The 18,736-nt window shown below is 44.8% G+C and overlaps 1 protein-coding gene across 1 annotated transcript in view; it reads right to left on the reverse strand.

Moving 5' to 3' along the window:
• LOC138980650 (uncharacterized) overlaps positions 1–18,736 on the reverse strand; it is a 200,108-nt gene that overhangs the window by 73,354 nt on the left and 108,018 nt on the right. The window contains exons 91-104 of the mRNA XM_070353559.1: positions 17,873–18,080; positions 16,497–16,680; positions 14,987–15,222; positions 13,480–14,412; positions 11,609–11,772; positions 10,306–11,287; positions 9,238–10,063; positions 7,734–8,832; positions 7,049–7,214; positions 5,786–6,007; positions 4,912–5,055; positions 3,955–4,178; positions 1,521–1,875; positions 698–988 (exon numbers count right to left, since the gene is read on the reverse strand). Of these exons, the coding sequence (XP_070209660.1) occupies positions 698–988; positions 1,521–1,875; positions 3,955–4,178; positions 4,912–5,055; positions 5,786–6,007; positions 7,049–7,214; positions 7,734–8,832; positions 9,238–10,063; positions 10,306–11,287; positions 11,609–11,772; positions 13,480–14,412; positions 14,987–15,222; positions 16,497–16,680; positions 17,873–18,080 (6,034 nt within the window). The remainder of the gene's footprint in view (positions 1–697; positions 989–1,520; positions 1,876–3,954; positions 4,179–4,911; positions 5,056–5,785; positions 6,008–7,048; positions 7,215–7,733; positions 8,833–9,237; positions 10,064–10,305; positions 11,288–11,608; positions 11,773–13,479; positions 14,413–14,986; positions 15,223–16,496; positions 16,681–17,872; positions 18,081–18,736) is intronic.

The raw sequence follows: 18,736 nt of genomic DNA on the forward strand, positions 1-18,736 counted from the left end.
GTTTCAAAGTATACTGTTTGGCTTCTGTGTTTATTTGTACACATGCATTTGTGGTTGATGAATTAAGAGGGTCAACATATCAAAAGCGATCCTAAACCTTGGACTTTTCCTTTAACTTCAACAAATTCCGCCGCTTTAGCCTACTCACTGAAATTGAGCATTTACAGTGTGTACGTTGACGGGAATATAGCTAAACGCTGTGAAAACTTCCAGCTCAAACAAATGACTAGTGTATCCATTAGATTTGATCATACAGCTATTGTGATCATGAGTTAAACAGTGCCACATAAAGCTTCATATTGTGAACAGTATTTCCCAGATACCTGTCTAATAACGCATCAAACATTTCGAGCATGTTGCTTCAGACAGGATTATCCTCTGTCAAGTTCCTTTCTTTGCTTTCATTGTTTAGCTGGATCCAACCCTTTAACTGTGAAAAACCACATAGTGCAATAAACAGACATAGACAACTTTATTATCTCAACAGAGAAATCTGTTAGTGGTGTGTGTATGACAACATACATAAAACATGACATAGAACTACATGAAACATTGAGATACAGTAAAAGTATTAAATATGAATAATTCCACAAACGTGACTGAAAACTGTTGGTGCAAATCATTCTGTCAACTCACAATTCATATTTATAAATCTCCAAACTCTCTCTCTCTTTCCCAGTGACATAACTGCACTTACCATTAGCATGCTGAAGCTCTTTGATTCCACCTCCGTAACCACCGTGATGACCTCCTGACCCCAAGCTCCAATTGCCTGCCCCTTGACCTGTGTTATTTGCATGGCCACGCCCACTGGCATTGAGACTAGCTCCCCCCTCGATGGTTGCCAAGGATACGGTGAGGTCAACAAGGTCACCGAAGATGACAGAGTCGTAGTGCATTAGCAGCTGGTCTGAACGGAGCCTGAAGTTGTCGCTGTGGTTGATGGTTGCTGATGATTCGAGAGTCAGACTATCGAAGACCAGCCGACCTGACGAAGAATAAAACATACTTATGTAGACTACGCCTTTGATGTCAGGTTAATGTTCATCGTGAATTCGGCTCAAGATTGGAACCGTCCAAGACCAAATGTTATGATGGCTAAAGAAAACAATTCTAAACTCTCAAAGATGGAATGTAAATGTTCAACCGTATTTTTTAGTCATGTCTATTGAAGAGTTATATTATCTTGAAGTGGAGGAATTACATCGAATTTGCAAAAGTTACCATATACTACGAAAAAAGACCAACATTTTATTTAAAATACCTTAAAAACACAGATACTTATTAATATCATCTCCAGCCTTGTCAGTATTGTCATGATCATCCCTTTGTGGTTTACGCTGATATCAAAGCCATCAGCTGGAATATAACCTATCATTATTACAGTTTGTTTGGATGTTTGTAAGAGCGACTGTTTGACAAAGAATAGCAAAATACAAATACCTGTTTCACCATCAGCTGGGATGTGGTATACAATTATCGTAGTTTTTGAAGTACCTAGAAAAGCAAAATACACATACCTGTAACACCATCAAATGGAATCACGCTGTCCAGGTTGTTCGTAGCACCCAAACCAACGTTCACCACCTTTCCTTCTTCCACCGTCAAGTTGTACACGCCCGCCAAGTGTCCATCAAATGCAAATGCTGGAACAGCCACGCCCACAATCCGAAGATCCGGCGACGCCCACAGAATGCCACCATGGTCCAGCAAGAAATTGACTGGAGGGGTTGTGGCGCGAGTTTGATACTCTGAGTAGGAGATGTAGAAAGTCTGCTGCGGTTGAATGTGAACGTAGCCGCTACCGTCACCAAACATGTCACGAATGTTGGCTGAAGTGATGGAACTCTGGTCTCTTGGGATTTCGATTTGAGCCTGGTAATAAAAACGAAGTTTTCATGATTAATTTGAAAGAAAAGAAGCCATTAGCCTCGCCTATCAATTTAATCAGTAAGTTACACGCCGAGACCATATGATACTCTTGCCTCTTAGGATTTCGATTTGAGCCTGGAAGAAAAAACACACAAGTAAAGAGCGTACACGCATTTATGGTAACATTACAAGTTGCTGTTTTAATCATGGTCTCGATATGTAACTTGCAGAGTAAATTCATAGGCGAGCCCAATGGCTTCTTTTTCGTTCAAGTCAAGCATGACATGTTACTTGCAGAGTAAATTCATAGGCGAGCCCAATGGCTTCTTGTTCGTTCAAGTCAAGCATGACATGTTACTTGTTCACATTACGTACTTTACATATTAACTTTTTTCCCTTTGCCATGTGTTTGAAACAATGGGGATTATCGAATATGAATGACACTCTCGCTCGGATAAGAACATGACATAAAATACTGCAGTAGTACTTCACGCTTTTTTTCTCAAAATGACATGGACAACCATGCATTCATGAAAAGAGGTGTTCTTCACTTAGATTCATTATCTCAAGCTAAATGAAATCCTTCTAAAGGCTAATAATCTTCGTTATCTTGTCCCAAGTGGATCATTTTAAGCCTCTTTGTCTCTGTTGATGCCCACTAGTGTAACCGGTTGCTTCCCTTTATACAATAAACCGAGCATAGAGTGTCATCTCACAAACAGAAGCCTTAACATTCTCCAAACAACCCTGAAAGTGGCGAGTATTTTACTCGCCATGGCGAGTAGAAACATGTAACTGGCGAGTAGACCTCTTCATCTTCTCGCGAAATGCGTGTAAAGTTCCTGAAACAAATTGTTTGTTTGGCTTGTAAAGTTTGCTCTCTGGCGAATGAATTTTCAGAATCACTAGCCAAAAGCTAGTGCACCATTTTTTTTACTTTCAGGGCTGCCAAACCATGGGGACATCTGGTTACATTTAGTCAAGTTTTGACTAAATGTTTTAACGTAGAGGGGGAATCGAGACGAGGGTCGTGGTGTATGTGCGTGCGTGCGTGCGTGCGTGCGTGCGTGCGTGTGTGTGTGTGTGTGTCTGTGTCTGTGTGTGTGTGTAGAGTGATTCAGACTAAACTACTGGACCGATCTTTATGAAATTTGACATGAGAGTTTCTGGGTATGAAATCCCCAGACGTTTTTTTCATTTTTTTGATAAATGTCTTTGATGACGTCATATCCGGCTTTTTGTGAAAGTTGAGGCGGCACTGTCACGCTCTCATTTTTCAACCAAATTGGTTGAAATTTTGGTCAAGTAATCTTCGACAAAGTTCGGACTTCGGTATTGCATTTCAGCTTGGTGGCTTAAAAATTAATTAATGACTTTGGTTATTAAAAATCTGAAAATTGTAAAAAAAAATAAAAATTTATAAAACGATCCAAATTTACGTTCATCTTATTCTCCATCATTTTCTGATTCCAAAAACATATAAATATGTTATATTTGGATTAAAAACAAGCTCTGAAAATTAAATATATAAAAATTATTATCAAAATTAAATTGTCGAAATCAATTTAAAAACACTTTCATCTTATTCCTTGTCGGTTCCTGATTCCAAAAACATATTGATATGATATGTTTGGATTAAAAACACGCTCAGAAAGTTAAAACAAAGAGAGCTACAGAAAAGCGTGCTATCCTTCTTAGCGCAACTACTACCCCGCTCTTCTTGTCAATTTCACTGCCTTTGCCATGAGCGGTGGACTGACGATGCTACGAGTATACGGTCTTGCTGAAAAATGGCATTGCGTTCAGTTTCATTCTGTGAGTTCGACAGCTACTTGACTAAATGTTGTATTTTCGCCTTACGCGACTTGTTTGGGAATTCCTTTCTGTGAAACGATGTCAGTGCCTTTCTGTGAAGGTCAATACGATTTTGATGTTAGGAGTGCAAGCATTATGTCGTTCACGCTTGATGTCAGAGCTATGTGACTTTTCCCCAAACTGATACAGAGTGAACGGGACAATAGGGGCAAGTATATTTATTTGGAATTTTTCATTACAAAAAACAATACGAACACAACAAAATACCTTATTTTTCAAGAGCACGTGATCAAAGTGAACGGACGCCCCGTTGTCATCGTCAATGGTCAGGTTTTCACGTGTCAGCCTCGGGTTGACTTCTGACACGACCACAGGTTTGGGTACACTGAGATTCCGGCCATCGATGTACAGACGACTCTGCCAGACTGTCTTGGTCAACCTCTCCTCAAAGAACACTGTTCCTGGTCCTCCCGTGTCTCCCCCGGCCGTTCCTGGGGAAGAATGAAATCAATACTGACGACAAACACCGGGAGTGGTTTAAACACAACTTTATTCAATTATTATCATGACTAAAACAATACATGGTTTTTAGGATAACTACCTCAAGCATATAATGCTTATTTTAAGAAATCCTGGTATGTACATAACAAAGGCTAACATGATGGCGGACTAACTACATTTACTCATTTCAGGCAAACACTGGGAGTGACGGCTAACAATGTTCCAAGTCCAATTGCAAAACAAGAACCGCTTTTTGTGTTGAGGCAATTGGATTGGATTGGATAAGATTTACAGTCCAGTGAGGTTACCCTCATGGAAATTCGGGCTGCTTTCTCCCCGGGGAAAGCGAGCTGCCATACATACGGCGCTACCCATATTTTTTTTTCCTGCATGCATGTGAGCAACGTACGTCTCTTAATAATTTGTAACGTTTCACTTCTGTGCTCAAATGAGGAAATGTTTCTCTTGTTCGTTCATTTGTGAAACAAAATTGCCATACCTACTGTGTTAGGGTGTATTTGTCTGGCATTTGCTGCGCGATATGAATTTCGTTATTTCCTTTGCAAACAATTTTTCCAGGGTTTTTGTTGATTTTTGTTTTCGGTTGGGGTGGGTTGGATTGGGTTGGTTTGGTTTGGGCTGGGTTGGTTTGGTTTGTTCATTTGTTTGTTTGTTTGTTCTTGAGCAGAAGCAAAAGGCTACTCAGAATGGCAGCATCCTTACCTGGGCTTCCGTGGGCCTGTGTTTTGCCTAGGTAATCACTGGAGAATCCAGCATGCACTGCAATACGCCCGCCACTTCCGCCCCCACCCCTTCCATCTCCCTTGCCTCCGACAGAGCTGATCATGCCATGGCCTCGGAAATCACCTGACGCGGAAAACAAAACAGGAAATGTATAATGAGAGGAGTTGTTGTGGTTCATTTGAGATGTGGGTTTGACAGGAGAAAACTTTGCATAATCATTAGCATGGTCCTGAATTAATCCCGTGGCAGTGATGGCACAAACTGAAAGAAGAGCCACTGTTTGAGATTCACTCAGTGGGAACGTGAACCTCACACTGGGTTACTGCCAATACAACAGTGATGTAAAATAGCACTGACACCCAAGAAACAAAAACGAAGAACATGTAACAAAACAGTTATACACGAAAATATGCAAAAGAAGAGTCTATATATACATGCCCTTACGACTGAGGGCCTACTGAAATATCTACTGTCTAAAATCAATATTATTTTACTGTGAGTACGACACCATCATTAATGTACAAAGAAGCACATGTAAACCGAAGCCCTGAAGCAGTTGTGTTTTGATTAATTGTAAGAACAAACTCTTACTTGTTGTGAGGCATCCCAATGTTAGCCATTATAAAACATCATAAACAATGATCAAAACATTTCAATGGATATCTAAAGCAACATCATACTTACTGAAGACATTAACCAGGCTCACACTTTGTCGACGTAATTTTAACGCTACCTAATATAGGATTATTAAACGTTGACTGTCATAATTATTTTAAAATCTTTTTTTCGCACACCAGCATAAGACATAAGACATAAGATTGTATTACAACCACGTGCAATACACAGGACTCACCAACAGAAATGAAGACGGATCCTCCACTACCACCACCACCACCAGTCTTGGCGTGACCCCCATCCACACGAAGTGAACCGTCCAGTTGGAGGACAGACCCCACTGTCACCAGGACCACACCCCCTCCCAGACCCCCTCCTGTCCCCCCTCCCTCGCTGCCTGGGTCGCGTGGCTCGTACAGGGATCCGTAGGTTTGGTTGTTGCTGTCATGGTTGCTGTTCTCTGTTGAAGATAAAGAGAATTTGCAATGACTTCCTTGTGTATGCAAAAAGATGCACAGACAGAAGAGTTCGAGCTATTGTATCGAAAATGCGAAAATTAAACTCAAATTCAAATCTTTAAACAAGGTAACTTCACATTTCAGAACCTTTGACAATGTCGAAGTTTTGGAATTTCCAGTTTTGGGCAAGACAATAAATAAAAAAAGTCTTCCGATTTGATATTGATGTAAATGGGTGTGTTTTCTAAATCAGTAGAAATGCAAAACTCCAGACCTATTCTGTTAAAACTACGATCTTCTTTTGACCAGCGGTGTAATCCTTATCTGGTCGAAGGTTCCTCCCTTTCTCCCTCCCTCTTTCAGTGACACTTTCTAAACCCTCCCTTAACATGCATTTTTACTTCGCTCAGGCATTAAGGCCACATATTTCATAGACAGACACATCTCCGGTGTAACACGAAATTTTTACTCCACAAAAAATTTACTCCGGAGTAAATATTTCGTACGAAATTCTTACTCCGAGTACACTTTTCGTACGAGAAAAGAACTCCCCAAGGCACGAAAAAATTACTCCCTCCACGACATTTTTTACTCCCCATTTTTTTTACTTCCAGTAAAAATCTCGTACGCAAAAATGGGATGCGGGCGAAGGGATAATGCCAATAAGTGATCTCGCGCACACGAATGTGGCGCTACCCTCCTTCCACCCCTTCCACCACCAAGACTAACAGGGGACAAGGGAGTAAACATTTCGTACACCTGGCATGGGAAGTTAAATTGCTCGTGTTGGGGTGAAGTAATTTATTCGTTATTTATTTGTCAGGGGAGTAACATTTTTGAACGAAATGTTTACTCGGAACTCACCTGTCTTGGGGAGTAATTTTCTCGTGCAATAGGGGAGTGCTTTTTTCGTAAAGGGAGTAACTTTTTCGTACAAAATGTTTACTCCGGAGTAAAAATCTCATGTGAGTAATTTTCTCGTGTTACACCGGCCCAAATACTTGACGGTTTAAATAGCTTTCCTTTTTCTCAAGCACTCTTACCTCCTCCCGCAGAACAATGAGCGGCCCCAACGCCGTCACGTGACGGGTGACCTTGACCCCCCTCTGAGACGGCAGAACACACCATCTGTGCCAGGGGTTCGAGCAAGAAGTTGGATGCCTCGATCCTCATTCTGTTGGCTGTGAAACTTGCTCCGTATTTGATGTCCTGAAAAAACCCGAATATGTTCAGGAGATCGCACGATCAAAGTCTGTTGCAATTTTGGTTGATAACTCCTGACTAAGATCCCATGCAATTGTTTGGATAATTATATTTCTGCATGACAAGAGAGATACCGTATTGGCCTATATGACTCTTCTTCCGCTTCCTACAATCAAATGATTATGTAATCACTCCCAGCATTTCTAAATATTTTTAAGGTTCATTATATAAAAGTAAATTAACGAAAATCAAGGAGAACATGTGATTCAAAGGTTTTTTCAAAGCCTTGGGAAAAGTCAACAATGTACAGGTCTGAATTCAACGCTAAAGTTGAGAAATATCCAAGTTTTCGTAAACAAAACCCTAGGAGAAACATACCACTCATTTTGTGGCATAGAAAAGTGACCATTTGAGATGCTCTCAGTTGGACCGCAAATCTCTGACAGGGTTATATCAAGTTATTGCCCATTTTTCTTGATTTGAACGATGTTTGCTTTCAACTACTTTCTATTTCAAAGAACTTACCAAGAACCCCACCGTAAGCCTCAGTCCCTGTGGTGGGGGTAGAGCAATGCTGGCGCCTGCACCGAGCTCAAAGCTGCCGAACCGGAACCAGCCGGGCATTCCCGCAACGTACACCCCATCGTCCACAAAGCTGGTCTGCGCGCGGCTGCCAAACTCTATCTTCCGGCCTGGCACGATCCTCAAGTGTCTGACACCGATGATCTCCCCTTCCCACTTCAGCGCCACCTCTCCAAGTCCCAGGATGTAGACCAGGGGAGATAAGTACACACGGGAATCATGGTCGACCCAAAGGTTGATGGGAGTTTTCGTGACTGTCTGACTTTGTTCAATTCTCGCCGTGTGGTTGGCGTGAAGGTGGACTCGACCTGTGCGGTCACCCAACACTTTGATGACGGTCAGGTTCTGTTGTTGCCCAGCAACCAGATGGAGAGATGCGTTGTTGGTGAGGTGCAGTTCGTCGAAGTGAAGTTCTGATTGTCCGGCTTCGTCCAGCGTGAAGTACTGATCCCAGTGTTGCTTCGAGTTGTCCAGGTAGAGCTTCCTGTACGGAAATCCGTAGCGGGTTTCCTCAACGTAGACAGACCCAGGCCCACCGCTGGACAGATAGGGCTGTGTTCCAATGCCCCCGCTGGCTCTGAGCTTACCGCTGAAGTGGTTAGCTTCCTTAGTGTGCACAGCGATTCTTCCCCCAGACCCGCCGGTCACGCCAGAACCTCCTGTGGCAGAGACGGTGCCGTAGCCTTCAAAGATGTCTGTCTGGATCAGAACACTACCACCGCTGCCTCCGCCAGAAGTCGAAGTCCCTGCTGAGGCGTCAGCTAGAATATTGCCGTCGACAAAAGCTCTGCCTCCGATGAGCAGGTCAACGATCCCTCCTCCAAGGCCTGGCAATACAGTGGAACTGACTGCGCCGCCCTTGCTGCCTCTGTGGCGGGGGAACCTCAGACTGCCGTAGTAGTTACCACCTCTGGTGATGACGGTTTTGTTCACGTTGTAACGACCTCCTCCGTGACTTGCGTGTCCCGCTCCTGTACCGCAGCATAATGACGATGTGACGCTTACACCCTGACCTTCTGAAGTGTCAAGCTGGTCGAGAGATCTGTAGGTACAAAGCAGGCGTTTTATTTGTTTGGTTTTAACAACCGTTACACACACAAAGAAAAAGAGAAAGAAATGCTTGAAGTGTGAAGCTGATCGTCAGATTTGTTAATTAAAGCAGATATATTCTTTAGTAAGTTCTAACAATGTTTACATATAAAAAAAAAACACAAAAACGAAATTAAGCAGAAATGCTCATGAATTGTTAAAACGTTATCTTATTCATTGGGCTAACAAGAAATGTGACACACACAAAACACGACGAACGATAAAAAGCTTATAAACACGTTCTGAAAATGTATAATGATTGCATAATTGCGTATGGCAGACGGATAAACAACACGGCCAAAACTTCACGAACATAAATGACATCACTGATAATTTGCAGAGGAGTGAGATGTCATACCTGTTCACTGCTGCTACGGTGATGGTGGCTCCTGCCTCAACGTTGATCCTGCTGGCCTTCAGGTGAACACTCTCGGCGAAGACGGCGGCTTGGTATCTGACGTCCACGTAGCCTATCTCAGCATGCATTGCAACATCGGGGCCAAACTCCATCGCAGAGCTTCCCTTCAGGTCCACAGTGCCTAGGGTGATGTTTCCAGGTGCGTCGATGTACAGGTAAGTACCGTTTTGCAGGTACGCCGTGTGTGCTGTGGCTCCCAGGTACACTGCCTTTCCCTGGCCGACGACGAAGAGGGAAACTCCAGTGATCCGTCCGAACCACCTGACAGCGTGAGCATGGTCTCCGTAGATGTAGGTGTAGGCTGGGATGATCAGCTCCCCTCCCTCGTCCACGATGAAGTTCATACCTGTTGTGAAGGCTTTCAGGCGTGACTCCTCGTGCTCTGCGGTCATGGTCTGCTGATCATGGAGATGTATCAGTCCAGTCTTGTCACCGCTGAGCTTTCGTGCATCGATGCTTGTTGGCACTGACGTCACGAACTGCAAGGAAGCTTGACGGAGGACCTCGACTTCGTCAAATTCAAACGTGGTCGTGGTATCTCCCTCTTCTATCGTGGCGTAGCGGTTTATGGGCCCGCCTCGGTTGTTGAGGAGGAGGCGGTGGCGGTCAAAGCTCTTGACCACGTCTTTGATGTACACTGTTCCCGCCGCTCCCGTGTTGTCAGGTGTGTTTGCTGCTTGACTGAACGCCAGGTACGAACCGAAGAAGGTGTTTTCCGTCTTCAAGTGTAGGGCGATTCGACCTCCTGATCCTGAACCACTGTTGCCTGTTAGAAATAAAGTTGAACGCAATTACAAGTTAGAAATCAAACAGAAACCAGAAACTCGTAATTTACAGACAGAAGGGTATGTGGCGAGGATGGCAGGACGGGGGGGGGGGGGGGGGGTAAACAGAGAAAGAGAGAGAAAGCATGTGTGCGTGCTGCGTATGTGGTCCGTTTGTCTGTCAGTCCGTGTCTCTTTCTGTGTTCTTTCAGAGCACTTAGGACAGAAAAAGAAGGTTACATACCTCGTCCAGCACCCCCGACAGAGGAGATGGTACCATAGCCGTCAATGAAGTAGGTCTCTATCAGAATGCTGCCGCCGCTTCCACCGCCATAGTTGCTGCTGCTGCCGTTGACGGAGATGTCGCCGTCGTTGATGAGTTTGCTGCCAATCTTCAGGTACATCCTACCCCCTCCTCTCCCTCCACCAGTGGGGTTAGACTTGCTGCCAGGTTTGTCTGGTGTGTACACGGAGCCGTAATGAGGTCCTGTGTCTGAGGTTAGAGCTCCTGAACCACCTTGACCTCCATGGCCTGCTCCTGCGCATGCTCCTGCACCGGATGCGCACGACACGGAACCTGAAGTGACGTCGATGGAGTCTGAGCTCTGACGGTCCTCGGCAGCGCTCGACAGAACCGCTTCAAGTTCAAGGTCGAGGTCGGAGCAGGAGAGGTTGAAGTAATCGGCGCGCAGGGCTGATGCGAACTTGAGACTGATCTTCCCGACCAGCATCTCAGCTCCTGTGTTGGCGTCGTAGTCCACTGAGCTACCGGGGTCGAGCTGAAGCGTTCCGAAGGTAACCTTCGCCCGAGAGCTCAAGCCAGTTGCCTGGAAGGGAACGATCTGGGCGTCCTTGCCTAGCCTGGCGTGTCTGCTGGGGCCGATGATCATGTTGATGACGCCACGAAGGATTCCGTTCAGATCCAAGGCTGTCGGGGCCAGACCCAGCACAGTTACCGTCTCGGACAAAATGAACTCCCCGCCCTTGAGAAGCACAAGGTTGATCTCCAGCTTTGAATGAGTCACATTGCCGTAGCGGAATCTCTCCAGTGTGCCCTTGTGGCCTGAATGCATGCGGAGGAGGCCTGTGCCGTCCCCGTGAACTTTGCGGATGTTGAGAGTCTTCTGTCGCCCGTCGGCGCTCATCTCTAGCTTGGCGAAGTCCTTCAAGGTCACTGCGTCAAAGACAAGGTCACTGCTCGTTTCGTTGAGCTTCAAGTAGAAATCCTGTGCAGGGGAAAGACAAAAATGAATCAAGAACACGCCACGAGTAATTATTGCTTTTGAAAAAAAAAATGATTGAAGAAAAATCAAACTGACGAAATACGAAAACCCACGTTCCAAAATTCCGATTAAAAAAACAACAAGAGCTGTAGGTTATTGGAACGTTTAATTATTGTCAAAAGTTAAAGGTCCTAATGACCTATAATTCTTTTTTTTTTCAAACTGACATGTACAAGCAAAACGTAACATTCGTTTTAAGATGATGAAAGACGATGAAAGATGATGAAAGAAAGAAGCTAATGCAAACCAAAGGGAAAACTGTACCCGTTGTCCTCCTGTGTTGTCCACTGTCAAACTCTCCACGTAGTTGTCTTCGTTGTCGCCTGTCTTGATGTAGACAGAACCAGGACCCCCCGCAAGGTTGGCTACCTGTGATGACGTCACCTGGCCGCCATGACTGGTGTAGCTGCCGCTGTACAGACTTCGTCCTGAAAGTAAAGTTTACGTTGTGAACACATCAGATTTATCAATAGCTTGTTCAAGATAGAGAGTGTTTTACAATGTCCACATCCTGTACACGTCCGATGTATCAGTAACTTGGTAAAGATTTTGCGTGTTTTACTGCTTCATTTTAAAATGTGCAACAAGTTGCTGAGCTCAATAGCTCGGCCAGAAGATGGAGTCTTTATCACTGGCCCACTGAGGAGTTCAAATACTTCTGGAGATATTGCGCAAGAGACGGCTTCAAAGTATATACTGATGTAGCAAAGTGCACTTCGCTACCCTAAACACTCTAATCATCGCATAGCGAAACAGCCTTGTGTACAGTACAAACGGGATAACCCATCCCATAGCAGACGATACGATGATGCGCGCGCACCTTGCCGGCGCAAATTCTAATACAATACCTTTCTTTATATATCTACCTAACTTCTATCTTTCAAAGTCCCTTTTATCTTTGATACGGTCCTAATTATATTTAGGTTTGCATAGAAGTCACTGATTAGGCTGGATGGCTGCATATTATTGTGTTATTTACGATAATGCTTCGAACTGACCAAAGCGTCACTCTGACCTTGACCGGTTTTCATGTATCGTCGAGAGAAATTGATTCTCACAAACTCATCTTTGTCTTTTCAATCATTGTTTTGTCATTTTTGTATCACTATTACATATCCCGTACCTATGTTGCATATGATTTTAGTTTGTTTATAAGGATTTGGTTGTAATGAGTGATGCTTGGTTCCTCTGCAAAGATTGCTAATTTATGCAGACAGGTACTCGCGCAGGAATTTAGCCGATTCCATTTACTTTCGGACTTTACCGCTTCGTACTAAGTCAATGTATAATTTTCCCCCAAGTAACGCATATCATGATGTTTGTCTAGGGTTCTTCTTTTTATCTGTATGATTTATGAGTTTGTCCATTATTCCAGTTTAGAGAGTTTTGTAATTTTCCTCACTGAAGTTGGTTCAGTGCCTTCACTAGGACCATTGTTTTTGCATCATACTAAATAAATATAAGTTTTTACGAAATGTGATCTATTGCAACAGAAAGCTAAAGGTCGTAGCTTTAATTTGATGTATTGTTTGTTATGATTGGTTATGTATTTGTTTAAATAACGTGGGGTAAAGCAAGTGTAAGAAACACAGATTTCGTGTTTCTGGCCGTATTCAGGCGATTTTTATTCTCGGCGGGCGGTGCTTTCTGTGCAGTCCGCGCCAGGGCTATAAGTATAGGCCGGACACCGGCATAAGGATGCATTCGCTCCTAGCAGCTGAACACGACACTACACTTGCTTTGCTGTCTACGGGTTTCGCCTTCGGCCTCTACGTTTCCTTGCATTGTTTTCTTGAATAAAAAGTTGAAACACGACGCTTGGACTTGGGCTTCTCGTATCTACTACTACCCCTTCCACTCCTCCACTACACTATGGTTTACGTTGAAGCTATTTTTCTTTGTAGACTGCATGACAATTAAATAACGATCACAAAAATCATTTTTTTAAATTTTTATTGATTACTATTTAATAACTTTAAACTGAGGTTTATTATTGGAAATCAAAGTGAGTTACTTATTGTAATATTTTGAATATTCCCAAACAAAAGACTTCATTTCGCTTAACACCTGGAGAAGTGTATCAGGGCATACGCACACAGTAAGCCAACAGTGAAACAGTCACACTGATTCCTCACCTGCATAGACAGCTATGCGGCCTCCACTCCCCGCCCCAGAGGCAGCCTCGCCACTGTCACCCCCAACGGCCTTGACCTTTCCAAAGCCCTTCAGCATGTTGCGCATCTCCATGAAGATACTGCCACCTGCTCCTCCGCCACCTGCCACAGTTGAGCTGCCGCCGCTCGCATCCAGAACACCGTCCAAGACAACCTCGTCTGCCTTCAGGTAAATCACCCCCCCACCTGGGACAACTCCACCGCTGAAACCCCCCGGACTGGAAGGCTGGTAAATGGACCCGAAAGGCTTTGCTGCCATGGCAACGTCGTGACCTTGACCTACACCACCTTCAGAAGCGTGCGCCCCTCCGTTGCTATGGGAAGCGTTGGCAGTAGCAGGGATGTTGAGTCCTGAGCTTTTGCCGCTCACGTCCAGGTGGGCCTCTCGTTGAAGAATGACGGTCCCAGCTCGCACGTCAATGTTCTTAGCGGTCAGTTTCACGAAGCGTTTCATCTCGAACAGTCCCGCGCGAAGACAGAGGTCAGCTTCAGGCTCGAACTTTGACCCGCGCTTTACCACCAGCAAGCCAAGCAAGTAGCAACCTGGAGTGCTGGTTGGACGATAAGCTCCTTGCTCAAAGGAGCCGGTCTGAGACGTGGTCTTGAGCTGAACCAACGCGTCTTCTTCCAGCACAAGGTTGTTGAAGGTCACCAGCCCCCCGAGGACGAGAGAGGTCCCGTCCACTGTCATGTTGAGCGGCACGTGCAGAGTGGCGTTGTGCGACACGTCAAGGTTGACCGTGGTGAAGAGCGAGCCTTGTAGACCCTCAGTGATCTGTGCACGCAGTGTTTGAGAGTTTTTCACGTGCATCCAGCCTGTCTTGTCGCCGTTCAGCCGCTTCACTCGCAACTCTGTGGAGTCTGATTCGGCACCGAACTCCACGTGAGCGTACCCTGCAAGATTAAGGGAACAATTAGTGAGAATGTTGGGCACAGTTCCACACAGGCAGATAATACACCTAAAAAAAGACCTGAACACAAATCAGCGGACATACAAGCATTAGAATATCTGGTTTTGTGTTTGCAGTCTTTTGTCTGCATTTTCATATTACACAAATACAGCCATGCATGCATGTTGAACAAAGAAGAAGACAAATTGGTACATGTCACTTGAGAGAGAGAGAGAGAGAGAGAGAGAGAGAGAGAGAGAGAGAGAGAGAGAGAGAGAGAGAGAGGCGGGTGGGGAGGAGACAGAACGAAGAGAGGGCGGGGGGGGGGGGGGGATAGTTACGAGACGCAGTCACAGAAACATGAACAGAGAGATTATAAAAATAGAGATGCAAGGCAGAGTGATCGACAGAAAAAAATATGGCAAAACCGAAAGTATATTACAGAGAGACGGCGGGCAAGAAAGTGCACGCAAAAGCAAGTTTCAACGAAGCTACCTTAGACCACAATGTGAACAAAACAATTAGATACGCAACAAAGTGTGAAAGTCTTAGATGTACAGACGGAAGCAAGATCTTACCAGTGATATTGACAGTGTCGTAGTCAAACTCTGCTCCTCCTGCCCCTGTAACCTGGGTACGAGTCTGTTCCTGGCTGCTGTCACTCAAGTCACCACTGACAAGTAGGGTGTGGCCTGAAGCCCCGCCCAGAAGAATCTTGTCATTGATGTAGATGGTGCCAGGCCCCGCCCTCACGTGAGCTTCATTGGCGTCGCTCCCTGCACCGTAGGTTGTCATGGTGCCAAGAAAAGTGAACCTGGAAAGAAGCACCAACATTGAAGGTCCATGTTGTTGTAACTTACTGCTGTTGTCGTCCATATCTAGAACACTTACTTCCCTTGTTATGAGACCTGAAGGGCGGGGATGTAGCTCAGTCAGGGCGGGGATGTAGCTCAGTCAGGGCGAGGATGTAGCTCAGTCAGGGCGGGGATGTAGCTCAGTCAGGGCGGGGATGTAGCTCAGTCAGGGCGGGGATGTAGCTCAGTCAGGGCGGGGATGTAGCTCAGTCAGGGCGGGGATGTAGCTCAGTCAGGGCGGGGATGTAGCTCAGTCAGGGCGGGGATGTAGCTCAGTCGGTAGCGCGCTGGATTTGTATCCAGTTGGCCGCTGTCAGTGTGAATTCGTCCCCACGTTCGGCGAGAGATTTATTTCTCAGAGTCAACTTTGTGTGCAGACTCTCCTCGGTGTCCGAACACCCCGTGTGTACACGCAAGCACAAGACCAAGTACGCACGAAAAAGATCCTGTAATCCATGTCAGAGTTCGGTGGTTTATAGAAACACAAAAATACCCAGCATGCTTCCTCCGAAAACGGCGTATGGCTGCCTAAATGGCGGGGTAAAAAACGGTCAGACACGTAAAATTCCACTCGTGAAAAAAACACGAGTGTACGTGGGAGTTTCAGCCCATGAACGCAGAAGAAGAAGAAGATGTTATGAGACCTGAACTTGGATAGTCACGACTAGTATTTATGTAACTACTTTGTGGGTGTGACAGCAAAATTGCTCTTTTTTTGTTAAAAAAAAAAGGGGGGGGGGAGATGTTAACATTAAAACTTTACCTGGTAAGATGCTAACAACACTGTTCCAAACTGGCAAGTGGGTATAATAAATTGTGTTTACTTGTCTTGAGGAAGAGTTCACAATGCTATGAACTCTATAGGCATTTCTGTTTATGGATCTAAACAGTTAAGTTGGCAGAACATTTCCAAAAACTACAGAATCACCTTGATAAATAACGTAATGGCAATTACATGGGGGGGGGGGGTGGGGGTGCTGTTAGCTGTCTCCTGACTGTCTCTCTTGTTGCTGTTGGTAGTGTTGCACTTGATCTTGAAAACAAGTTTCCATTGTAAGGCATAGATTCTAATGAACGTTACAACTTTTGTTGTTGTTGTTGTTCGTGGTGGGTAGTGGTTGTGATGATGATGGTGATGTCTTTTTCTTTTGTTTTCTTTCTTTTATTATTTGTTTGATTGATTATTTTTTTCCGTGTGGATGGGGAAATGGTGGGGTGGTCGAACAACACCTACCTTTCTCCAATTCTCAGAGTGACACGGCCTCCTGCTCCTCCGCCTCCTGTGGTGTTTCCTGGTCCCCCATTGGCTGAGAGGCGTCCTTGACCCGTCATGTCACGTGTATCTATGACGATGGTTCCGCCGCTGCCTCCTCCTGCACCTGATTCTGATCCAGCTTCTCCGTTCACCTCAATGGTTCCTGTGGGAATAGCACACACAAGTAATAAATTCATAACTAAATCAATCAGACAATAAACGAATACATCAAAAATCAATATAAGCAGATACGTTTGGGTGATGGTGTTTCATTCAAACTGGTTAGGCCCCCCCCAAAAAATAGGTCTGTTTTCGGTAACATAGGCCAAAAAAATAGGGTCGGTAGGTCGGGATTTTTTTTTTTTTTTCAAAAAAACCATATTTTTACGTTATTTTAATTTTTTTTTCCCAAATGCCAAAAAAAAAGTCTAGGGTCGCGCGAAAAAAATAGGGTCGGTCGGGTTACCGTAAACAGACTTTTTTTTTGTGGCCTTATAGTGCTGAAAAGGCCAGTCAGATACCTACTGTGTGATTGTACACAAGGTAGTGATGAAATAGTGGAAAGAAATCTGTTGTTAAAATCGACGAAACTTCAGAACATCTTAAAATAATAACATTTTCTTTTCAGTGATGTGAACAATTGCTTCTGTGTCCAAAACAGTCAATTGTATTGACCTATCCTGTCTGTTGCCTTCCTGGGCTGCAGAAAAGCGGGTTTTAGTGGGTAATACAACAAGAAAAGCGGGTTTTAGTGGGTAATACAACAAGAAAAGCGGGTTTTAGTGAGTAATACAACAAGAAAAGGCACTGTCTGGCGCATATGATTATGTTTTTCCCTCTTTACTCTGGTACGTTGTTTCGAATGTTTTGACTGTAGATAAAATCAAAACTTGACTAAATATAAAAAGGATAACTCGCACAACAGAGAGAGATAGAGAGAGAGAGAGAGAGAGAGAGAGAGAGAGAGAGAGAGAGAGAGACAGACAGACAGAACAGAGACAGAGTGAGAGACAGACAGACAGACAGAGAGAGAGAGAGAGACAGAGAGACATACAGAGAGACAGACAGACAAAGAGAGAGACAGACAGAGAGACAGACACAGAGAGACAGAGAGAGAGACAGACAGACAAAGAGAGAGAGAGACAGAGAGACAGACACAGAGAGACAGAGAGAGAGACAGACAGACAAAGAGAGAGAGAGACAGAGAGACATACAGAGAGACAGACAGACAAAGAGAGAGAGACACACAGACAGACAGACAGAGAGACTGAGAGAGACAGAGAGCGAAAGCGAGAGAGAGAGAGAGAGAGAGAGGGTTACTGACACAGACAACACTGACAGACGAAAGTACTCACCATCTACAAGTAGCTGCCTGTTTACTGTTAGGTTCAGAAGTCCTCCACCAAATCCTCCCCGCCCTAGCAGGGAACTGCCCCCTCCGCTACCCGGTTCTGTGAGTTGTCGGGTAGTACCATAGGCTGGGCCGCCCCTAAGAACAGTGCTGGTACCCGTCACATGGCCTCCAACTGAAGCGTACCCGGCCCCTGATCCTTGAGTCGTGCCCTGGGCGAGATAAAAAAAAAAGTTTGTTAGCTGTCATAAAACCGTTTGTGACAGTGCACAAGGACATCAGGTGTATTGGACAGTTTTTACAACACCACTTTGTGTTGTCCAGTACTTAAGGTAAGGATGCTGCATAAATTGTAAGAATTATTTTCTTCTTCGAGTTCTCCCTTTCTTAGTCTCAAAATGTCTGGTTTCTGAATGCACAGTGGCACAGGAATGTAACAAAAAACTTGACTAAATGTAAAAAGCTAGGGAGTTAACATTTGTTTGTTTGTTTGCTTAACGCCCAGCCGACCACGAAGGGCCATATCAGGGCGGTGCTGCTTTGACATATAACGTGCGCCACACACAAGACAGAAGTCGCAGCACAGGCTTCATGTCTCACCCAGTCACATTATTCTGACACCGGACCAACCAGTCCTAGCACTAACCCCATAATGCCAGACGCCAGGCGGAGCAGCCACTAGATTGCCAATTTTAAAGTCTTAGGTATGAACCCACGACCTCCCGATCACGGGGCGGACGCCTTACCACTAGGCCAACCGTGCCGGTAGGGAGTTAACAGATAATGTTAAAGAACGTGACATATGCTGACCTCTCCTTTTCAAGATCACGTTAACACTAATTTTACCACACAGACATAGCGATCTAAA

Source organism: Littorina saxatilis, linkage group LG11, assembly GCF_037325665.1.
Source record: "Littorina saxatilis isolate snail1 linkage group LG11, US_GU_Lsax_2.0, whole genome shotgun sequence".
NCBI classification, from domain to species: Eukaryota; Metazoa; Mollusca; class Gastropoda; order Littorinimorpha; family Littorinidae; genus Littorina; species Littorina saxatilis.